The sequence below is a fragment of the Capricornis sumatraensis genome, chromosome 10, assembly GCF_032405125.1.
Source record: "Capricornis sumatraensis isolate serow.1 chromosome 10, serow.2, whole genome shotgun sequence".
Classification (NCBI taxonomy): Eukaryota; Metazoa; Chordata; class Mammalia; order Artiodactyla; family Bovidae; genus Capricornis; species Capricornis sumatraensis.
Window position 1 is genome coordinate 4082276 of NC_091078.1, and position 22932 is coordinate 4105207.

General features: G+C 43.5%; 1 protein-coding gene across 1 annotated transcript in view; it reads left to right on the forward strand.

Moving 5' to 3' along the window:
- GLUD1 (glutamate dehydrogenase 1) overlaps positions 1–18612 on the forward strand; it is a 38792-nt gene extending 20180 nt beyond the window's left edge. The window contains exons 6-13 of the mRNA XM_068983183.1: positions 5494–5673; positions 7722–7859; positions 9366–9503; positions 9754–9834; positions 10450–10573; positions 11675–11766; positions 15011–15073; positions 17235–18612. Coding sequence (XP_068839284.1) covers positions 5494–5673; positions 7722–7859; positions 9366–9503; positions 9754–9834; positions 10450–10573; positions 11675–11766; positions 15011–15073; positions 17235–17354 — 936 coding nt within the window. The 3' untranslated portion in view covers positions 17355–18612. The remainder of the gene's footprint in view (positions 1–5493; positions 5674–7721; positions 7860–9365; positions 9504–9753; positions 9835–10449; positions 10574–11674; positions 11767–15010; positions 15074–17234) is intronic.
- The last annotated feature ends 4320 nt before the right edge of the window (positions 18613–22932 follow it).

Consider the following 22932-nt stretch of genomic DNA (forward strand, 5'->3'; position numbering starts at 1 on the left):
GAAGCGTTCAATTCGGGCTTTTCCCTCAAAGAAACTGAGACACATTAAGCAGATAAGGCATGGAGATAGTGTGATTGCAGGGTGGGAGAGTTTCTGAAGGCAGGCTTCCTGGAAGGAGGTATTTGGTCAGGGCTAGACCTTAAAATTTCTCCCGGCAGTCTTGATTCCAGCTTGTGATTCTTCCAGCCCAGCGCTTCTCATGATGTACTCTGCATAGAAGTTAAATATGCAGGGTGACAGTATACAGCCTTGATGGACTCCTTTTCCTGTTTGGAACCAGTCTGTTGTTCCGTGTCCAGTTCTGACTGTTGCTTCCTGACCTGCATATAGGTGATGGACAGGGAGGCCTGCCGTGCTGCGATTCATGGGGTCGCAAAGAGTCGGACACAACTGAGCGACTGGACTGAACTGAACTGAGACCTTGAAAATGGATAGAATTCAAATGTGGGGATTTGGGGAATAGGCAGAGAAGCTGTAGAGCTCGGATTGCCTGAAGACAAGGCACATTTAGAAAGGTAACAGAATGAAGAAGTACATGAAAGAATAAGAAAATACTCAAGTCCCGGTGTCTTTGTTTTACTTGCTCGTCAGCGGGGAGCCTTTGATGCTGACTCTTCCTTAGGGGAGAGGGGCTGGCCGCAGTGCTAGGCTAGAGCAGAGAGACGGCCTCCACAGTGTCAGCATCCGCCTTCCCAGCCTGGGAGCCGCGTGGCTAGGGAGAAGCACTGGCTCAGAGGTAGACTCAGCAGCACCGGGCTGCACGTGTGGGACCAAGGCGAAGGACAAGGTCGAGTCAGAGGGCACCAGGAGGACTTGAGTCTCTGGGCTACGTGGAAGTAGTGCCGCTGACGCAGAACACAAGGACCGTTGACGCTCTGTCCTTGAAGGGGTGGAGCCTGGAAAACCACTTAGGGATAGGAAGAGAAAGTCACTGAAGAAAGACACTTTGTGACCCAAAACCTGGATTCACCTGGATGGGTGTTAGGCCAAGACATGACCAGACTGAAGATGGGCTAGGTTTACCAGTCAGCACTAGGGATCTTTCCCAAAGCAGCGTCTCCCCGAACAGCAAGAGCGGGAGCCTGTTAAGCTAAGGGTACATGCATATTCATGGAGGGGCTTGGGTGGTTGGCAGAGTCCAAGCTTTAGGTGACTGAACTTACTAAGAGCAGAAGAGGCCAGCATCTTCCTTTGGATTTCAGCTGATCTGATGGTTGAGTGCTGAGACCTGTCCAAGTACAAGCACTGTGGGCAGGCTCAGGTAACAGAATGGCTTTTCTTTGGTGAGGAAGGCTGTTCCTGATTCTCTTCCTCTAAGAACTCCATACCCTAACTGCTCACAATTCTAAAAATATAGAGAGATCACTTACTACATGCGAGGCTTATAAAGTACAAGCAAGGTGGGAGGGGGGTTCAGGATGGGGGACACATGTGCACCCATGGCCGATTCATGTCAATGTATGGCAGAAACCACTACAATATTGTAAAGTAATTAGCCTCCAATTAAAATAAATAAATTAATTTTTTTTTAATTGGAGAATGAAAATAATAAAGTACAAGCAAGGTGTTCAATACAATTGGGGTAAAGGCTAGAAGGAAGCGTTTTGATGGCATGAAAAGAGTACTGGGAACCTAACCACGTCTCTGGAGTAGGATCAGAAAAGCCTCCTTGAGATGTAACCTTTGGTCTACACTCTGAAAGAGGAGTACTTATCAACCAGGGGAAGTGGTGCTAGCCAAGGGTTAGAGGCAGAAGGAAGCACCTGGGTCCTTATGTGAAAAGAAGCGAACCCGAGAGGCTGAGGGAAGACTGTGGTAGCCAGAGTCGAGAGGGCATGAGAGAGGCCCGCAGAAGAGAGTCAGACCAGATTCCTACCTTGTAGGCGACAGCAAGGACTTTGGTCTTTGTCCTGAAAACAGAGGGAAGCCAGTGAGGTGCTAAGTGAGCAGGTGTGTGCCACAGGAAGCTTCACTGTGCGTGCAGCAGAAAATGGGATTGCTGGGGAGAGAAGGCTACCCAGGAGCCCCAGAGCGCTACTGGCCTGCCATAGAATCGAGAGGAATGGACAGACTGCAGAGTGCTTGCGGGGTGGAGGGGGACGCAATTAGTTACAAAAGAATGAGAAGTACCAAGAGCTCTGCATTGTGGATGCTGGGGGTGGCTCTGAGGAGACGCCAGTTGAGCAGCTAGGCTGGAATGGCGAGGATGGAGCCAGACTCCGGGGGGGCCGTGGAGAGTGAAGTAGGGCATGAACAGTAGCCTTCGCTTAAGAAAAGCGGCGCTGGCTAGAAGGCAACTGGAAAGGTGCCTGTTTTCCAAAGAGAAAGGTTTTGTTGTTTGGCATGTCGATTGGCTGTGGGCCGCGGCTTCATCTTTTAAGGGCCTGAGTGGAAAATCAGCCTTAGAAGAGGAGGAATATTGTTTCCTGGGAAAGAGAGGAAGGTGGCCACAGCATCTAGTGGAGAAATTTAGACTTGTCTCGTTTCCTGAGGTGACGCAGTATGTGTGTAGTCGGGAGCACGGGTAAACACCCTGGGTTCTAGAACGGGCTCCTTCACGTGCCAGCTCTGTGACCTGCGGCAAGTGCCTTAAGCTCTGTCTCGCATTCCTCTTCTAGAAAATGACAGTAGCACCTACTTCATGTGATAGCCATTAGGATTAGGTGAGTCAGAGAATAATGTGGCTCTTGGTAACCACAAAAAGTAAGTATAAATACTACACCAGGCAAATTCTGCAAATCCCCTAAAACAGGAGCAGTCTGAGGCACTTCAAAGAATTTTGGTTTTGACTGCCATTCCCAAAAGGTTGCTTTTCTATGTTACCTTCTTACGTTAAATGAGCTCTGGGTATGGTCTTTTTAAGCAAAGCATTAGACTGAATAGGACAAAGCAGTGGGCAGTACATTGTTATTTCCTAGCTCATTCCCAAAGGTGACAAAAGAAAGTCTCGTGAGGCTTTGCCAACTAAACCTTAAACTAAACGCTGGTAAAAGACTGTCCTTAAAGTGATAGGAAATCCAAAATCAGGGCCAGGCCTCAGATAAGAAGCCATAGTTTTTGTTACTTGTGTTCAGATGTGAGGGCACTGGAAAGCAAGCAAGTTCTCCACCCTGGCCCAGGCTTTCCAGAACAATTAGGTATGCGGGGCAGCTCACAGCCAGCCGGCACAGTGCCTGACCTCAGAGAGGATCACTGTCAGCTCCAACATTTGCATTTTCTCTGTTCAAAAGCATTTGGCACCTGGTTTGTAATTCTGTATTCATAAGCATTAACTATTCATGAAGGAAAACTGTGGGAAAACTACTAATACCATAAATCACTTAACTGGACGATTTTGGTTTTTTTATTTTATCCTCTTTGTTGGTAATGATACAGCTAACACAATCCTAAACTCTCTCTGTAAAAGTATTTATAGTCATTTTTTAACTTCTCCAGCTAGAACATTGGAGGGTAAGGGATATGGTATGAAATAAGGCACTTTATCTTATTTCATACGGGTGACAAATTGCCTCAGTTTATTAAACTGTACATACTTTAGCCACTGACGTAAAATGCTTCTTGTATTTTATATTGACTTCCTATATATATTAAGACTGTTTTCTCATGTCCCACCCATCGATTTATCTACTGCACACTGTTCTGGTTGCTACAATTTTCAGTTCAGTTCAGTTCAATCACTCAGTTGTGTCTGACACTTTTTGACCCCATGGACTGCAGCTCGCAAAGCTTCGCTGTCCATCACCAACTCCCAGAGCTCACTCAGACTCATGTCCATTGAGTCAGTGATGCCATCCAACCATCTCATCCTCTGTTGTCCCTTTCACCTCCCCCCTTCAATCTTTCCCAGTATCAGGGTCTTTTCAGATGAGTTAGTTCTTCGCATCAGGTGGCCAAAGTGTTGGAGTTTCAGCTTCAGCAGCAGTCCTTCCAATGAATATTCAGGACTGGTCTCCTTTAGGATGGACTGGTTGGATCTCCTTGCAGTCCAAGGGACTCTCAAGAGTCTTCTCCAACACCACAGTTCAAAAGCTTCCATTCTTTGACGTTCAGCTTTCTTTCTAGTCCAACTCTCACATCCATACATGACTATTGCAAAAACCATAGCTTTGACTAGACAGACCTTTGTTGGCAACGTAATGTCTCTGCTTTTTAATATGCTGTCTAGGTTGGTCATAACTTTTCTTCGAAGGAGCAAGCATCTTTTAATTTCATGGCTGCAGTCACCATCTGCAGTGATTTTTGGAGCCCAAGAAAATGAAGTCTGTCACTGTTTCCCCATCTATTTCCCATGAAGTGATGGGACCAGATGCCATGATCTTAGTTTTCTGAATGTTGAGCTTTAAGCCAACTTTTTCACTCTCCACTTTCACTTTCATCAAGAGGCTCTTTAGTTCACTTTCTGCCATAAGGGTGGTATCATCTGCACATCTGAGGTTATTGATATTTTCTCCCAGCAATCTTGATTCCAGCTTGTGCATCATCCAGGCCAGCATTTCTCATGATGTACTCTGCATATAAGTTAAATAAGCAGGGTGACAATATACAGCCTTGACGTACTCCTTTCCCAATTTGGAACCAGTCTGTTGTTCCATGTCCAGTTCTAACTGTTGCTTCTTGACCTGCATACAGATTTCTCAGGAGGCAGGTGAGGTGGTCTGGTATTCCCATCTCTTGACGAATTTTCTACAGTTTGTTGTGATCCACACAGTCAAAGGCTTTGGCATAGTCAATCAAGCAGAAATAGATGTTTTTCTGGAACTCTCTTGCTTTTTTGTTGATCCAGTGGATGTTGGCAATTTGATCTCTGGTTCCTCTGCCTTTTCTAATACCAGCTTGAACACCTGGAATTTCAGTTTATGAGCATTACTTTTTTTCTTTTTTTTTGAGCATTACTTTACTAGCATGTGAGATGAGTGCAATTGTGAGGTAGTTTGAGCATTCTTTGGCATTGCCTTCCTTTGGGATTGGAATGAAAACTGACCTTTTCCAGTCCTGTGGCCACTGCTGAGTTTTCCAAATTTGCTGGCATATTGAGTGCAGCACTTTCACAGCATCATCTTTCAGGATTTGAAAGAGCTCAACTGGAATTCCATCACCTCCACTAGCTTTGTTCGTAGTGATGCTTTCTAAGGCCCACTTGACTTCACATTCCAGGATGTCTGGCTCTAGGTGAGTGATCACACCATCGTGATTATCTGGGTCATGAAGATCTTTTTTGTACAGTTCTTCTGTGTATTCTTGCCACCTCTTCTTAATATCTTCTGCTTCTGTTAGGTCCATACCATTTCTGTCCTTTACTGTCCTTACTTTATGTTAAATTCCTGGAAACCCTGTTTCTCCCGTCAGAAAGTACAATATACTCTATTATATATTTTCTAGGAACAAGAATCTGAAAAAGTAAGATTTATCTCTGTTGATGAAAGTATACCTTAAAGACACACTCACTTCTGATGAGTATAATTTTAAGTTTTGTGCCTTTTTTTTTTTTTACAGGATATTAATGCCCACGCCTGTGTTACTGGTAAGCCCATCAGTCAGGGTGGAATCCATGGACGGATCTCTGCTACTGGCCGGGGAGTTTTCCATGGGATTGAAAACTTCATCAATGAGGCTTCTTACATGAGTATTTTAGGAATGACACCAGGATTTGGAGATAAAACATTTGCAGTTCAGGTAAAAATGTTTGTTGCTCTCTTAAGGAATGACTGATAAATAGGCCGTGAGTTTTTCAGTGTTTGTAGATTTGCAAGGTTTAACAATTCTGCTGGAGTACGGTTGACTTGCCGTGCTGTGTTAGTTTCTGTCATGCAGCAGTGATTCAGGTATACATGTATGTAGATTCTTTTCCATTATGCTTTGTCACAGAATAGTGAGTACGTTTTCCTGTGATATACAGTAGGACCTTGCTTTTTACCCGTCTCATATTCACATCTGCCAATCCCAGACTCCCAGCCCATTCCTCCTTCGCCCCCTCCCCCTTGCCCACTACACGGCTGTTCTCTGTCTGTGAGTAGAAGCAATGGTCTCCTGTGGTCTTAGAGGACTGTTTTTCGTGTGGGTGCATCCCTATGTAGCCTGCGTGGGTGTAGTGTTGTTTCGTGCGAGGGCCGTCTGTAGTGTGGATGCCTGCTGCCTCTTTCCTCAGTGTATGCTACCCGTTATCCCCTGGATAGGAAGTGTGACTGGGGTTGTGACCAAAGCCTGCACTGGATATTCAGCGAGGCCACCCCTTTGCTATGCACGGCCCAAGGGCTCAGCTCTGATTTCAGCCCCTCTCTGTGCATGGGAAATTTGCTGGTGCCAGCTCCAAGAGCCCAGCAAGAGGGCAGCAGGGTGCGTGTTCCCAGTGCCTGCAGAGAAAGAGGGTGCTGTGGCAGCCCTGCCCCTCGCTTCAGATGCCCTTAACAGTGGCACATCCTTATACTGCTGTGTCTATGGCAGGGCCAGGCTTCTTCACACACACTCTGTTGCAGCCATACCACACTCACTCTGTCTCCATGCAGCCAACAGCAGTCCTCCCCTAGGTCTGTCCTCTCAGCTCCGAGTTTCAGCACTCACCCCCACCTCTACCAGCAGACGTGTATTTCAGGCTAGGTGTGCTGGGTGGTGGCATGGGCAGTCTGTGCAGCTCTCTTCTCTGCCCTGCCTGCCACAGAACAGTTGTGCTCCCTTCTGAGCCTCTAAACCCCTTTCCTGATCTCCCCCACCTGCGAGGCGGCTTCCCAGGATACAGGACCCTCTGCCCTTCTGTAGCTCCCTTCCAGGGCTTCCCTGGGGGTCCAGACAGTAAAGAATCCACCTATAGTGCAAGAGACCCGGCTTCACTCCCTGGGCCGGAGAGGACTCCCTGGAGAGGGGAATGGCTACCTACTCCAGTATGCTTGCCTGGAGAATTCCATGGACAGAGGGGCCTGACAGGCCACAGTCCATGGGGTCACAAAGAGTCGGACACAACTGAGTGATTAACACTTTTACACTTTAATTGCAGGGACACAGGTCCCATTCCACTTCCCTTTTTTTTTTTTTCTTTCATCCTAAAGATCTATTAATGGAAAGATCTAAACTAATAGATCTTTCTTGTCCTTTCAGGTGTTTGAGGCCTTGTGATTAGTAGGTATTCTGTGAAAATTGTTCCATTCGTAGAGCTATTTTTCATGTATTTCTGGGAAGAGGCGAGTTCCACATGCTCTCCGTTGGAGCCTCTAGATTTGCAGTTTTTAAAATTTGATCCTTTGGATCTCTTAAGGTTTAAAATGGACATTTGCAGGGTAATACATCCTCTTAAACTATTATGTGTATACACGGTGATCCAGATTTCAGCTTTTGATTGATGTTTGATTAGTTTGCTTAGAAGAATCGAAATTAAGTTGAATGCTACTTTAAAATAAGACTCATATTCCTCCCAGTTAGTGACTTATCTTTTCATGACCATAGGACATCTGGCCATCAGGGCCTGAGGTCCTAGGTAGTTGCCATTTCTTTATAAGTCAGCAAGCTGCTCATAACTGAATGTCTTCAGGACTCACTAGCACAAATTACAAAGGGTTGAGTTCTGAATTCCAAAACACAGAAATTTATTATTGAAGAGAGACGTGGATTCTTTTGTCAAAAGAATTTTGAGGATTACTTCTAAACTAATAGACTGTGTACTGGTCAGAATATGACTTAACCGTCTGTGCTGGGACTTTGATCTTTGTCTCATGCACAACTGTTGTTCACAGGGATTTGGCAATGTGGGCCTACACTCTATGAGATATTTGCATCGTTTTGGTGCTAAATGTGTTGCTGTTGGTGAGTCTGATGGCAGCATATGGAATCCAGATGGTATTGACCCAAAGGAACTGGAAGACTTCAAATTGGTATGTTATTCGAATATCTGAGGAGTTTGACCACCTGGGTGTTATCAAGTTGAAATAAGCATTGTTGAAATCTGTTTCCATTGCTCTTTTTAGATTAATTTTTATTGGGGTTTAGCTGATTTACAATGTTGCATTAGTTTCTACTGTACAGTGAAGTGAATCAGTTATACATATATCCACGTTTTGGGTTCTAGCCCAGGTAGGTCATTTACAGGGTATTGAGTGGAGTTCCCTGGGCCATACAGTAGGTTCTTCCTGGTTATCTGTTTTTATATGTAGCAGTCTGTCAGTCCCCATCTCTCGATTTATCCCTGCCCCCCTTTCCCCCTGGGTAACCATAAGTTGACTTTCTGCACCTGTGACTCTGTCTGTGTTCTGTAGACAGGTTCGTTATGCCCCTGTTTAGATTCCACATACAAGCAATGTCACGCGTTTGTCTTTCTCTGTCTGACGTTCCTCACTCAGGAGGACAGTCTCTAGGCCCATTCGCGTCACTGCCAGCGGCATTGCTTCGTGCTGTTCTTCTGGCTGAGTGGCACCCCACTGTGTATATGTGCCGTCTCTTCTCTGCCCGTCCCTCTGTCAGTGGACATTTGTGTTGCTTCTATGCCCTGGCTACTCACATCTGTCTTTGAATCATAGTTTTCTCCAGATACATGCCCAGGAGTGGGATTGCTGAATCCTACTGTAGCTCTGTTTGTAGGCACCTCCATACTATGCTTCATATTGGCTATGCCCATTTACGTTCCCACCAACAGTATAGGTGGGTTCCCTTTTCTCCACAACCTCTCCAGCATTTATTGTTTGTAGATTTCTTGTTGATGGCCATTCTGACCAGGGTAAGGTGGTACTTCATTGTACAGCTGTTTTGCTTTTAATACTTTATTTATTTATGGGCTGTGCTGCATTTTCATTGCTGTGCTTTAGTTGCGGTGAGAGGAGGCTACTCCCTAGTTGCCACGCAGGGACTCCTCATTGCAGGAGTTTCTCTTGTGGCAGCACAGGCTGTAGGGCACGAGAGCCTCAGCCGTTGCCACTCCTGGGCTCTGGGGCGCAGGCTCAGTAGTTGAAGTGCACAGACTTAGTTGCCCCAAGGCATGGGGACTGTTCCCGGATCAGGGGTCAAACTGGTGTCCCCTGCATTGCAAGGTGAATTCTTAACCACTGAACCACCAGGGAAGCCCTTCACTGTAGTTTTGATATGCATTTTTCTAATAACTAGTGATGCTGAGCATCTTTTCATGTGCCTCTTGGCCATCTGTATGTCTTCTTTGGAGAAATATCTATTTAGGTCTTCCATTCATTCTTTTGTTTGTTTTTTTAATGAGCTGCATGCGTATATTTTGGAGATTAATCCCTTGTTGGTCTCTTCATTTGCAAATATTTTCTCTCTTCTGTGTGTTGTCTTTTCACTTTGTTTGCTTATGAGACTTCATGTTATAGGCACTGAACATAAACATTTAAACTCTGTTGCAGCCATTAATTCTGATTTTTAATCAATCATAGCAACATGGAACAATCCTGGGCTTCCCCAAAGCAAAGATCTATGAAGGGAGCATCTTGGAGGTCGACTGTGACATACTGATCCCTGCCGCCAGCGAGAAGCAGCTGACCAGGTCCAACGCGCCCAGAGTCAAAGCCAAGGTGACATGCTGGCGGGCCCAGCCTTACTGATGGGACTGAAGGTCGCAGAAAGGCTCCAGTGGGCTTCTTCTTTAAAAAAAAAATAGCTTTACTGGGGTATAATTCACATATAGTTCCCCAGCATGCAGTTTAAAGGGGAGTTTTTTGTCCCTCTCACAGCCCTCTCCCGTGCACACATATCTCTGAGGCTCAGCTGGAGGGGATTTCACAGTGTTGTCAGCATTTCTCTATGTTTCTAACTTTCTTGCAGATCATTGCTGAAGGTGCCAACGGACCAACAACTCCGGAAGCTGATAAGATTTTCCTAGAGAGGAACATCATGGTTATCCCAGTAAGTAGACTATGTTTGCCAGGTTTTATATGTACTCAGAGTCATAATTGTTTTTTTGCAAGGAATTGTGGGGAGAGGATTGTTAGCTTCCCAAGCCTTAGTGAATTTTTCATCTTTATTTTGCTTTCAAGAAAATAAAGTGGAAGTGTGGTTAATATAATAAGCCTGTCCAAAAAAAAAAAGATAGTTCACTTGGACCTGAACATTTTCTTTCAACTTCAGGCTCTTTCTTGAGTATGTATTTAAACTTCTTAAATCCAGCTATATAAATGTTAAATGTGCTAGAAATACTACTGTAACTTGCAAATGTTCCTCGCTACTTTCACTCAGAAAGCTAATGTGAGTAACACGTGCTTAAGTTTTCAGCGGTTAAGCATGGGGTCTGTAGCAAAAGGCCATTAGAAGTTAGTGTTGACTTGCGATGCATTTTGAAGAATTCCTTTTGCTGCAGGCACTTTAAAAAAATTTCAGTTAAAGTGAATTTCTTAAGGACAAAATTTCTGCCCCTGTCTGAGATATATATGGGAAGTCTGAAATTTAATCTGCTTTCACACCGAGCTCTAATGTTCACGGTAAGCTTTTACTAAAGCCGTCATCTCGTTTCTTTGTCTCTAGGACCTCTACTTGAATGCTGGGGGAGTGACAGTGTCCTACTTTGAGTGGCTGAAGAATCTGAATCACGTCAGCTACGGTCGCTTGACCTTCAAATATGAAAGGGATTCTAACTACCACTTGCTTAGTGAGTTCTGATTATTGTATTCTCTAAGAGTAATCTTTTGGACCATCTAAAAGGTTGGGGAAAGCTTGTGTTTAATAAAAGGACTAATTTCTTTTTTTTTTCTTTTTTCCCCCCAAAAAATTCCAAGATGATTCTGATATGCATCTGGGTTTTAAAAATTACAGGTTTTTCTATTAAGTGGTAGTTTTGGTGATATAGAATTCTGTTATTTTTCTGTTGACCAATAATGATACAGTGGTATTAAGTGAGTAATAGTTACATAATTAGATGTTTTTTTCTTTTAGTTTTTAAAAAATTTTTTTAAACTGGAGGATAATTGCTTTACAATATTGTGTTGGTCTCTGCCATACATCAACATGAATCAGCCATAGGTATACGTAAGTCCCCTCCCTCTGGAACCTTCCTCCCTCCCTTCTTGTTTAATCTCAGAATAGGAAACCATTCTGTCTCATGAGTCTTAGACCAAAACTATACAATTCCTTTAGAGGTATTCAATATATGAACTCTCTAGAATGTGTTTATATTCCAATGTTTATTCTGCAAGTGTTCCCAGAACATAATCTGTAAGTTAGTAGTATATAAAGAGTATCATTTTAAACCCTGTTGATATTCATCCATTTCTTTCTCAGGTTGCTCTTGGTAAAGACCTATCTAGTGTCAAGAATTTTTTTGCATCTTCTGATAAGAATACTGTTTGTCTTTGACTAGAGTAGGCTTCAGAGTTAACACTAGTATTTTCCTCAAGCTAAAATAAGACCAAGACCTCCAGCTGAGCTTTACTGAGCCCACTGAGAATCTGGGTGAAGTTTTCCATCAATTTCTGTTCCTTTTTCTTTTTAAAAGAGCCAAGGAAAACCCTGGTAATGGGTGTTATGGAAACAGATCGGTGACCTGAATTCACACTTACATAGGAATTTGGCAAAGTGCTTTATTCTTTTTAGCTCAGTTTTAAATGAGTAACCCTTTTATGTCATTAGCGTTGAAGGTTTCTAAAACTTCTCAGTTTAGGATTGTGAATATAGTTTGGGATTACTTTTGGTTGTATTTCATTTGTTTTCTCCTACTAGCAAAATTTTATCTTCATTTCTCGGCTTTTTATAGTGTCTGTTCAAGAGAGTTTGGAAAGGAAATTTGGAAAACATGGTGGAACTATTCCCATTGTACCCACAGCAGAGTTCCAAGACAGGATATCGGTGAGTGTGCTCGTGACAGTATTTTCCATACACGGCCTGCTCTCTTCTTTAGATGAGGCGAGGCAGGTTAAATGGGCTTGAGGGGTGGTGATCAACATGACAATTACATGACTTCCCTTTTTATTATGTTCTAAAAATGGAGTATCTTAGTGTGAAATAATTCATGGTTCTACTGCTTTTGATACTTTCACAATATAGATGACTCAACGAGAGATTCTAACACGATTGTGAAGAATTATTGTGTACTCTGACTCTCAAGCTTTAGAGAAATAGAACTGAAAAGTAAATATTAGATTAACTTATATAAAGATGGAAATTGTAACATGGACACATTAAGAAAATAGATGAGAACAGATGTTTTATGTTACTTAGCTCTCAATAGAATATATTGATACACATCATAAAGAGAATCTCTTTACCAGTAAATGGCAGACATCATGGAAAAAAATCACAGGAAATAGGCGTAGAAGAAATGTTTAACCTCATTGTTAAAGAAATACAAATTAAAGTAAGGATCCTTTAATGTATTAAACTAGCATAACCAATGGATCTTATACTCACCATGTGTGTGGTGAAGCAGTTGTACCTTTATTCTGATGACAGTGCAAAAATGTTATTAAAGTGTTCCTGCTCTTTGACACTATAATAACATCCCTTCTGGGAATTAATCCTACAGAAACAGTTATAAAAACAGGAGAGGAATGATTCTGTGCATGATGTCACTGAACTGTGTGTGTAGTCATTTTCAAAATTAGGTTTGATTTAACATTCTGGTGGTGGGGGAGGGCCAGAAAATGGCTAAATTATATATCTTATGAAATAGTCCATCATAGAAAATAATTTAAGACTGTTACCACATGGGGAAATGTTAAGGGCTTTGTTTTGAACGAGACAATGTTTTTTTCCACTCTGGATACTAACTGTTCTCTTCAAAGAACCTTCCTCTTCTCCACAACTGTGTATCCCTTAGTTTTGGTCCCTCCTTCTGGAATACCCAGACCCACGCCCTGCTCGAGTATCATCACATCTCTGTTCCCTGGAAGTTCCCTCTGTGTGCCAGCATGTCACCTGTCCTTCCATCCCAGGGGAGTCACGTGCGTTCCCAGCTCCCGCCGCTGCAGCAGCTCGCCCCATGTCTCAGCACATGGCCTGCCACGTAGCAGCCAGTGTATCGGCCTTGCAACTTTCAGATGCTTTCAGTGCTTCCAATTTTCAACTTTAAGGCTGTTTCTCACCTCTTATTGACTTATTTATTACAGGAGTTTTGTAATAAGTTTTAGCTGAAAAACAAGTTTTTGCCCCCAGCTCCTTTCCTCTAGGCTCCCCCTCCCCAGCCATGATCTGGCCCTGCCAGGACCTGTATCATTGACCTGATCATCTTTTCACTGTCCCTCATTACCCCTATCTTCACTTAAATTCCGTTCACCATCATTGCAGTCACTCCCTGGTCTTGTTTTGCTTCATCGCACCCCCTTGTTAACACCAGAACCTGATGAAATTCCGTGCTCTGCCTCCTCCGTTCCTTCCCTGTAGCAGGAGGCCCCAGTGACTCTTCAAACTCTAACTTCAAGTAGGCTCTCAGCTCCCCAGCAATTGAGTTACTTTCCCTGTCCCACTCATCTTCTCACTTTCCTAGTGATTGCATCGTAGTTTCTCCTTTTCCCCTTCCCTGCGCTCCAGCTCATGTCCTGGGATCTGTTCACAGAAGAGTGAAGCATCAGGGAACCTCTGCGCAGCTTCTGGTGTCTGTGCCCTGTTGCTGTTACAGAGCAACGCTGTGCGCTTCCATCTCAGCCCGCACCTTGTTCTGGGCAACCAGATGACCTGCTTTCAACTTCCAGCAAACCTTTGCCTCTTTTGTACCGTCAGTTTTCCCTCTTCAATCTTTGCTATCAATGTAACAAATGCTTTCTTAAGAAAATATAAATCTTTCAATCACACTTGCCCTTCCAGGTCTTGTCATTTTTACTTCCTGTATAGCAAGGGCCTCCAGCCCCTGGGTACCATCCGTGGCCTATTAGGAACCAGCTGCACAGCGGGAGGTGAGCAGCAGGCAAATAAGTGAAGCCTCATCTGTAGTTACAGCCACCGCCCATTGCTGGCAGCACCGCCTGAGCTCCGCCTCGCAGGCCCTACCGTGACTTGCACGTGCCCCACAGCGTTCAGCGCCTGCTGATGTGAGGTGGGGCTGAGGCAGTAGCGCTAGCACTGTGGAGCAGCTGCAGACGCAGGTCATCAACAGACCTGCCTGCACAGAGGCCGCAGTGCATCAGTTGCTTGCAGCTCATATCAGAACGCTGTCAGCGAGTGGGAAATGATGGGGAGCTGTATTCTTCATCCTATACCACAGTGTGATAATAGAAATAAAGTGCACAGTGAATGTGCTTGAGTCGCCCCAGAACCGTCCTTCCTCCCCAGTCCATGGGAAGACTGTCTTCCCCAAAACCCGTCCCCGGTGCCAAAAGTAGGGGCCGCTGCTAATCAGCATACCTCCATAAGAGGCGCACGTGCTCTGTTCTCAGTTCTGTATCCACGCCTCCTATTCTGCCCAGCACGCCACCAAAGCTCTTCTTGTCCAGGTAACCGCTTTGGCAGCATCGCCAAGCTGGCATTTGCCACGTTGTCATTGTCCAGTCCTCAGCTACTTCGCTGCTCACAGGTGATCACCCCCCCGTGGAAATGCGTCTAAGCTCCCAGGGCGCTGCATCCTCCTGGATTTCTCCCTGCTTCACTCGCCGGCCCTTCTGCTGAGGCCTGCCATCACTCTGCCCTGTTAACAGTGGAAGCCCTCGGGCCCTGAGCCATTCTCAGTCTGCATTCAAAATTCTGGTGATCTTAGCGGCCTGGTTTTTAAGTGTGTATGCCGTTTCCTCTGCTAGAATCTAAACTATGAGAAGAGAGAAGTTCCATTGTTTTGTTTTCTGCTGTGTCCCCAATACCTAGAAGAGTTCCTAGCACATAGTATATATACAATATTTGAATGAATGAGTGCGTGAGTGAAAGGCATAGCAGTATTCCACTTGTAGAGCAAGTGTTTCCTAATTTGGTAGAACAGGTTTGGAATAAGGTTTAACTCATGTTTCTTAATTGATACAAATGTTATACAAATGTTTTAAATTAAGTATATCTTGCCTGAAAGAAAACAATTCTATCTCGCTGTATATTGACTTAAGAATCCTTTGCGCTCTGACAGGTGAAGCATGTCTTTGTATAGTTTTGGTTAAACTCTTCTTTTTCCTAACAGGGTGCCTCTGAGAAAGACATCGTGCACTCTGGTTTAGCTTACACCATGGAGCGCTCTGCCAGGGTACGTATACAGATGCCGTTGGTGTTTCTGCTGGCTGCATGAAGTGCAGCTCAGCTGCGGCACCTCAGCTGCCCGACTGTGTGAGCAGTGACAGGAAATATCAGTCTGTTTAAATGTTCCAGAACGTGTGCTTTTTCATTCTTAAATGATGAGCGTTGTTTCTAGGGTCCTCAATACGTTTTCCAGACTTTGAAATAAATAATGCCAAGTTAGGAGGAGTGATGTTTAGCTTAGTCAGCCAAACTGGATTGCAGCTCAGTGCACATTACTCTGTCACAGCTATAGGAAGCTACCTTACTGCATAGAATTTGGTCTATATGAAAGTTTTCTTGACAACTTGATCATTATTGCAAAGCCTTTCAAGCACAGTTTGTAGTCCAGTTTTCTTTCTTTTTTTATTATTTTTTAATATATATTTATTTTAATTGGAGGCTAATTACTTTACAGTATTGTATTGGTTTTGCCATACATTAGCATGAATCCACCACGGGTGTACACGTGTTCCCCATCCTGAACCCCCCTCCCACCTCCCTCCCCACACCATCCCTCTGGGTCATCTGAGTGCACCAGCCCCAAGCATCCTGTATCCTGCATCGAACCTGGACTGGCGATCCATTTCACATGTGATATTATACATGTTTCAATGCCATTCTCCCAAATCATCCCACCCTCGCCCTCTCCCGCAGAGTCCAAAAGACTGTTCTATACATCTGTGTCTCTTTTGCTGTCTTGCATACAGGGTTATCATTACCATCTTTCTAAATTCCATATATGTGGGTTAGTATACTGTATTGGTGTTTTTCTTTCTGGCTTACTTCACTCTGTATAATAGGCTCCAGTTTCATCCACCTCATTAGAACTGATTCAAATGTTTTCTTTTTAATGGCTGAGTAATATTCCATTGTGTATATGTACCACAGCTTTCTTATCCATTCGTCTGCTGATGGACATCTAGGTTGCTTCCATGTCCTGGCTATTATAAACAGTGCTGCGATGAACATTGGGGTAGATGTGTCTCTTTCAATTCTGGATCCCTTGGTGTGCATGCCCAGCAGTGGGATTGCTGGGTCATAAGGCAGTTCTCTTTCCAGTTTTTTATGGAATCTCCACACTGTTCTCCATAGTGGGTGTACTAGTTTGCATTCCCACCAACAGTGTAAGAGGGCTCCCTTTTCTCCACACCCTCTCCATCATTTATTGCTTGCAGACTTTTGGATCGCAGCCATTCTGACTGGTGTGAAATGGTACCTCATTGTGGTCTTGATTTGGATTCCTCTGATAATGAGTGATGTTGAGCGTCTTTTCATGTGTTTGTTAGCCATCTGTATGTCTTCTTTGGAGAAATGTTTGTTTAGTTCTTTGGCGCATTTTTTGATTGGGTCATTTATTTTTCTGGAATTGAGCTGCAGGAGTTGCTTATGTATTTTTGAGATTGTCAGTTGCTTCGTTTGCTATTATTTTCTCCCATTCTGAAGGCTGTCTTTTCACCTTGCTTATAGTTTCCTTTGTTGTGCAGAAGCTTTTAATTTTAATTAGGTCCCATTTGTTTATTTTTGCTTTTATTTCCAGAATTCTGGGAGGTGGGTCATAGAGGATCCTGCTGTGATTTATGTCGGAGAGTGTTAATTTCTTCTCAAGTTCAGATTCTATCCACTTGGTATTAAGTTGAAATAGCAGAGCAGATATTGATCATGGTGTTTGCCGTTAATTTTTTGAGATAACTAGCATACCGTAAATTCACCCTTTTAAAATATATAACAAAACAGCCTTTAAGTGTATTCACAAAGCTGTGTAGCCATCACCACTAACTCCAGAACATTTCTATCACCCCATCCTTAGTTCATTTACATTATTAGTGTATATCATACTTGCTTCAGATTACTAGATGTCTAAGGGGCCTAGAGATAGCTCACATCTTAAATCTTGAAGAGTAGAGTAGCACCTTCTTGTTGCCTAAACAATAGTCTGTATCAATTCCAGAGAATTAATCCTTCCCAACTGGAAGTTGGTCTACCGCCTATGCAGTTTCTCTTTGGCTATACAAATCCAGCTCTAAAGTGGCACCCAGGCAAGCTGTACCAGGCTCACATCCACCTTGTGTGTTCACGGATTGGCTGCTTGAGTCGGGGCAATAATCACTGCCTTTTCTCCTTCATCTCAGCAAATCATGCGCACAGCCATGAAGTATAACCTGGGACTGGACCTGAGAACGGCCGCCTACGTCAACGCCATCGAGAAAGTCTTCAAGGTGTACAATGAAGCTGGTGTGACCTTCACCTAGACCGGGCTGTGGCTGACATCCTCACTGCCCTTTCACCTCTTCATCTGCAGACCTATCACAAGTTTACATGTAACCACAGAAATCTCTCTCTCATGACATAATAGATAACGGACACCATTCACAGCAAGTCAATCCAAATCAGCCCTTTAAGAAAAAGAAATTAAGGTTAGGGGATCATATATAAGCTAATAGGTGATCGTAGAAATCAGCTGCTCCAGAGAGTCGTTTGGGCATTTTGCCTTTAACTAAGGGTTCTCCGTCTGCCTGTGCTGCCTCCCTCCATGGCTGCTTCCAGCACGGTCAGCTGTGGCCCTAGGAAAGCCCCTCTCGGCCAAGACCAGTCAGTCACTCGCCGCTTCAGCTCTGAACACGTCTGTCAGGTGCTTTGACACATGTAAGAAGCAGGTATATGGCATTTTCAGGAGGCAGCATGGTTCTCAAGTGAGTTACTGGTATTTTACATCAGCAAAATAACTCGATTTTATAGGTTACAAACAACAACAAAAAAAAAACAAAACTGTCTCTCTTTATGTATTTTATTCTTTTAGAAAAAGTACATGCTGCTGTAAGAAAATTGCCTTTAATCATTTAACAAGCCTAACCTTGACTCAAGCAGTGAATGCCTATAAACGTAATAAATGAAAAAAGCTAGTATTTTTATAACATAAAACAGTATCATTTATAGCTTGTCAATTGCATACTGTCATCCAGCAAAAATAAAAAGCCCAGTAGAGAATTAAGTTATCTTCATACCTGCAAATGATGGAGGCTATTTTTGTTAAGGCTGTCGGAATTTGCTAACCACAATTATGATATATAGTCCAAAGAATGTAGTGACCTCCTTATCATGTTAATCAATTGTTCTCTTTTGAAGATCTGTTGCATTGACTAATTGAACGATAATTCAAGTAGACTATCCCAGAAAAAACCACGTGGGCTCCCTCTTCGGAGTCTGGCTGGCAGCACTGCCAATGGCCCCAACTCGCCCTGACTTGGTGTGCTCGTTTAGAGGCCTCATCTTTGCGCACAGCTTCGTCCCTAGTGGGCTGGAAGCAACTCGGGGTTCTGTTTTGTTGGGAGTTGTTTGGCCAGGGCCTTTGAACAGTAGTGCCCCAATGAAGTACTAGAGAGTATTTATGTAAGAATGAGCTTTTCTTTTTTTTTTTTTTTAACAATAATATCCTTTTAGAAATTTCTAACTACTTTGTAACTGCATGACTTAACCTGGTGATAAAACAGTTATTAAAAAGACTACCTTTTCCAAAGCTTATGTTTCATTTCTGTGTTTTTATATTTGATATGTTTGCCTCTTTCAGTACATGATAAAACTATAATTGGGTTTCTGAAATTTTTGAAACAAACACATACATAATGTATCTTTGGATTATATTGAGCAGCCCAAATTTGATTCTTGGATTCTTTTGTGTTTTATTCTATGAAACATTATCAGTGGCTGTTCTCAGGGAAGAGGTTCTAGGGCTTAAAACTGATGTGCCAACATAATTTATATACCTTTTTTTATATATAAGTAGTTTTTAACAAAGGGAGGTTTTGTTGATTATGGTTTTGTTTCTAATAATTTAGTCAAAGGATATAACAAGACAGAATACTAATAATCATAGTATTCATATGATTGATAGTAATCATAGTATCTGTAATCAACAACTGGATTCCAGACCTGAGTCCACTAGCTTATATAGCTGGCAAATCTGGAACATAACTGTCAGCTGAACTTAGTGTCTGTTTTGTACTGAGTCTGTCTCTCCATGGTTCTGAGCATCTGGGCAAGGAGTAAATAAGCCCATGGCCCTGTGGTCATGGCAGGCCCTTCCCAATGTCTATTTGCATTCTAAATGGAACATCAAAATAGGGATGGGGCGGCAGGGAAAGATGTGAAAACAAGTTCCAGATTATTTGGAACAATACCAGGTAGGTGAGTAGAGTTCAGGTCATGTGAGAGTGGGGTGATAAATCTTAGTGTGGTCTTTGGCTGACATATTGGGAGCATTTATATAGTCATGCTGTGTCTCCGGCATTGCAGGCAGATTGTTTACCGCTGAGCCACCAGGGAAGCCCGAACACCTATGAGGTTAGTATTATCCTTACACCAAAGCCAGGCAAAAGCAAGAAAATGACACGCCAATATCCCGTGTGTGTGTGGGTCTGGGTCTGTGTCTGTGTGTGTGTGTGTGTGTGTGTGTGTGTGTGTGTGTGTGTGTGTGTGTACCTGTGCTTCCCAGGTGGCTCAGCGCCGTGCAGTGAAAATCAGCTGCCATGCAGGAGACAGGTTCAGTCCCTGGGTCAGGAAGATCCGCTGCAGAAGGAAATGAAAACCCACTCTAGTCTTATCACCAGGAAAATCCCATGGACAGAGAAACCTGGTGGGCTACAGTCCATGGGGTGCAAAAAAGTCAGACACAGTGTGGCAACCAAACAGTATATGAGATATATATATATATAGATGATATTCAATATCCTGTAATATGAGTCAGAACTGCCATCATTTAAAAGTCTACAAATAATAAATGTTGGAGAGTATGTTGGGAAAAGGAAACCATCTTACCCTGTTAATGGGATTATAAATTGCTACAGACATTATAGAAAACAGTGTGGAAGTTACTAAAAAAAAAAAAACTAGAGGTACCATATGGTCCAGAAATCTGTCTCTCGGGCATGTCTCCAGACAAATCTCTAGTCCAAAATGATACCTGGATCCCTATGTTCAGAGCAGCATAACAGAATAGCCAGGACCTGGAGACAACCTCAATGCGCACTGACAGATGAATGGATAAAGAAGCTGCGGTGCCTACAATGGAACATCACTCAGCCACACAGAAGAATGAAATACCGCAGCTTGCAGCAACAGGGATGAGCCTTGCAATCACCATAGCAAGCGGAGTACATCAGGAGACAAGTACCAGATCACATCACTCAGACGTGGAATCTAAAACATGTCAAACGCACAGACCTGCCAAACAAGACTCAGAGAGCAGACCTGTGGTTGCCAAGGGAGAGGGAAGTAGGGGAGGGAAGGACCGGGAGTTTCGGATTAGCATGTGTGATTGAGCATACAGGATGGATAAACAAGGCCCTACTGTATAACACGGGCCTATATTCATTATCCTATAATAAACCATAATGAAAAGGCATATGTGTAACTGAACCACTTTGCTGTATACCAGGAACTAACGGCACTATAAGTCAATTATTCCTCAATTTTAAAAAATACCCCTTAGTAACAAAGACACGAAAGTATTCAGAAACCATATGCAATGGCACATAAGTATATACATCATGGAGAAGGCAATGGCGCCCCACTCCAGCACTCTTGCCGGGAAAATCCCATGGACGGAGGAGCCTGGTGGGCTGCAGTCCATGGGGTCGCTAGGAGTCGGACACGACTGAGCAACTTCACTTTCACTTTTCACCTTCACGCATTGGAGAAGGAAATGGCAACCCACTCCAGTATTCTTGCCTGGAGAATCCCAGGGATGGGGGGCCTGGTGGGCTGCCATCTATGGGGTCGCACAGAGTCGAACACGACTGAAGCGACTTAGCAGCATATACATCATACATACGTCATGATCATGTAGGATTTATCCCAGGAATGCAAGGATGGATCAACATAAGGAATCAATCTGAAACCTTTTTTATGAATGAAGATGGCGCCAAAGGTTCTCCACCGAAGCTGCTGCCCTCTCAAAGCCAAAGCTACAGTAAAGGCTTTGGAAAGCCAACAAAGCAGTGTTCAAAGGCATCCACAGCCACAAAAAAAGGAGACCTGGACATCGCACATGTTCTGACAGCCCAAAACACTGTGACTCGAGGCAGCCGAATATCCTTAGAAGAGCACCCGGAACAGAAACAGGTTTGACCGCTATGCCATCATCAAGCTCCCCCTCCCCGCTGAGTCAGCCCCGAAGGAAACAGACAACACACTGGTATTCATTGCAGATGGCAAGGCCAACAGCACTAGATTAAACGTGCAGTGAAAAAGCACTATGATGTTGACATGGCTAAGGTCAGCACCCTGATCAGACCTGAGGAAGGCATGTGTTTAACTGGCTCCTAACTACAATACTTTAGATATTGCAAACAAAACTGGGATCGTCTAAAATGAGTCCAACTGGCTAATTCTAAATATAAAAGTTTTCACTGTATGAAAATGAAGAAATCAATCTAATAAACCCCATTAACTGAACAAAGTGGAGAGGGGACACATAATCTCACTTGCTGTGGAAAAAGTACTTGACAAAATTCAAGGCCATTTCTACACATAAACAACGTTTGTGAAAAACCTACAGCTAATATTATACTCATCGGTGAAAAATAGAAAGCTTTCCTTGAAGAACAATGTCCTTGCCTTCACCCTGTTATTCTACATGATACTGGAAGTCCCAGCCAGAGTAATTAGGCAAAAAAAAAAAAAAAAAAAGCCATCTGAATTGGAAAACAAGAGAAACTGTTTACAGATGACACGATTCTATATACAGAAAATCCCATAGAACATACACACACACACACACACGCTCTACTGGAACTAATAAACTAAGCAAAGTTACAGGGCACAAGACCAACACTCAAATATCAGTTTTCCTATGCATCAGCAAAAAGCAGTCTGTAAAGGAAATTAAGAAAACAATTTCATTTACAATAGCATCCAGATGAATAAAATGTCTGGGAGGAAATAAATTTAACTAAGGAGGTGAAAGCCTTATAAAGCTACAGACCAATGGAATAGAATTGAGAGTCCAGAAACGTCTATGGTTAACTGATTTTTTTTTTAACAGTGCCAACATCATTTGTATCAGTTTCCCAAGGCTGACTTAAAGTACCACAAACTGGATGGCTTAAAACCACAGAACTTTGGGGACTTCCCTGGTGGTCCAGTGGTTAAGAATCCACCTTCCAAAGCAGGGGACATGGGTTTGATCCTTGGTTGGGGATTAAAACTACTCAGTAGTAGTTTTTGGATCACAACTACTGAGCCACGTGCTGCAGCTAGCAAAGCCTGCATGCCACAACAGAAGATCACACGTACTTTAACGAAGATCCCATGTACCACGGCAACTAAGACCCAACAGAGCCAAAGACAAATAGCTAAACAAACATTTTTTAAAAAACACATGGAACTTTACTGTCTTGTAGTTTGGGCTGCAATAAGCTAAGGTGTCAGCAGGACCATGCTTTCCCTGAAGCCCAAAGGGAAGAACTTCTTACCTTTTTCTGGCTTTTAGTGGTGGCCATCAAGTCGTGGCTGGAAAAGTGAAGTGGAGTGAAGTGAAGTCACTCAGTTGTGTCCGACTCTTTGCGACCCCATGGACTGTAGCCCACCAGGCTCCTCTGTCCATGGGATTCTCCAGGCAAGAATACCGGAGTGGGTTACCATTTCCTTCTCCAGGGGATCTTCCCGACCCAGGGATTGAACCCGGGTCTCCCGCATTGGAGGCAGACGCTTTAACCTCTGAGCCACCAGGGAAATGGCAAGCCACACTGGTGCTCTCGCCTAATTCTAACAGTCAGTGTTCTTTGTTGCACGTAGCCACTGAAATTTCTCCTCAGTTAGCTTAGTGGTCAG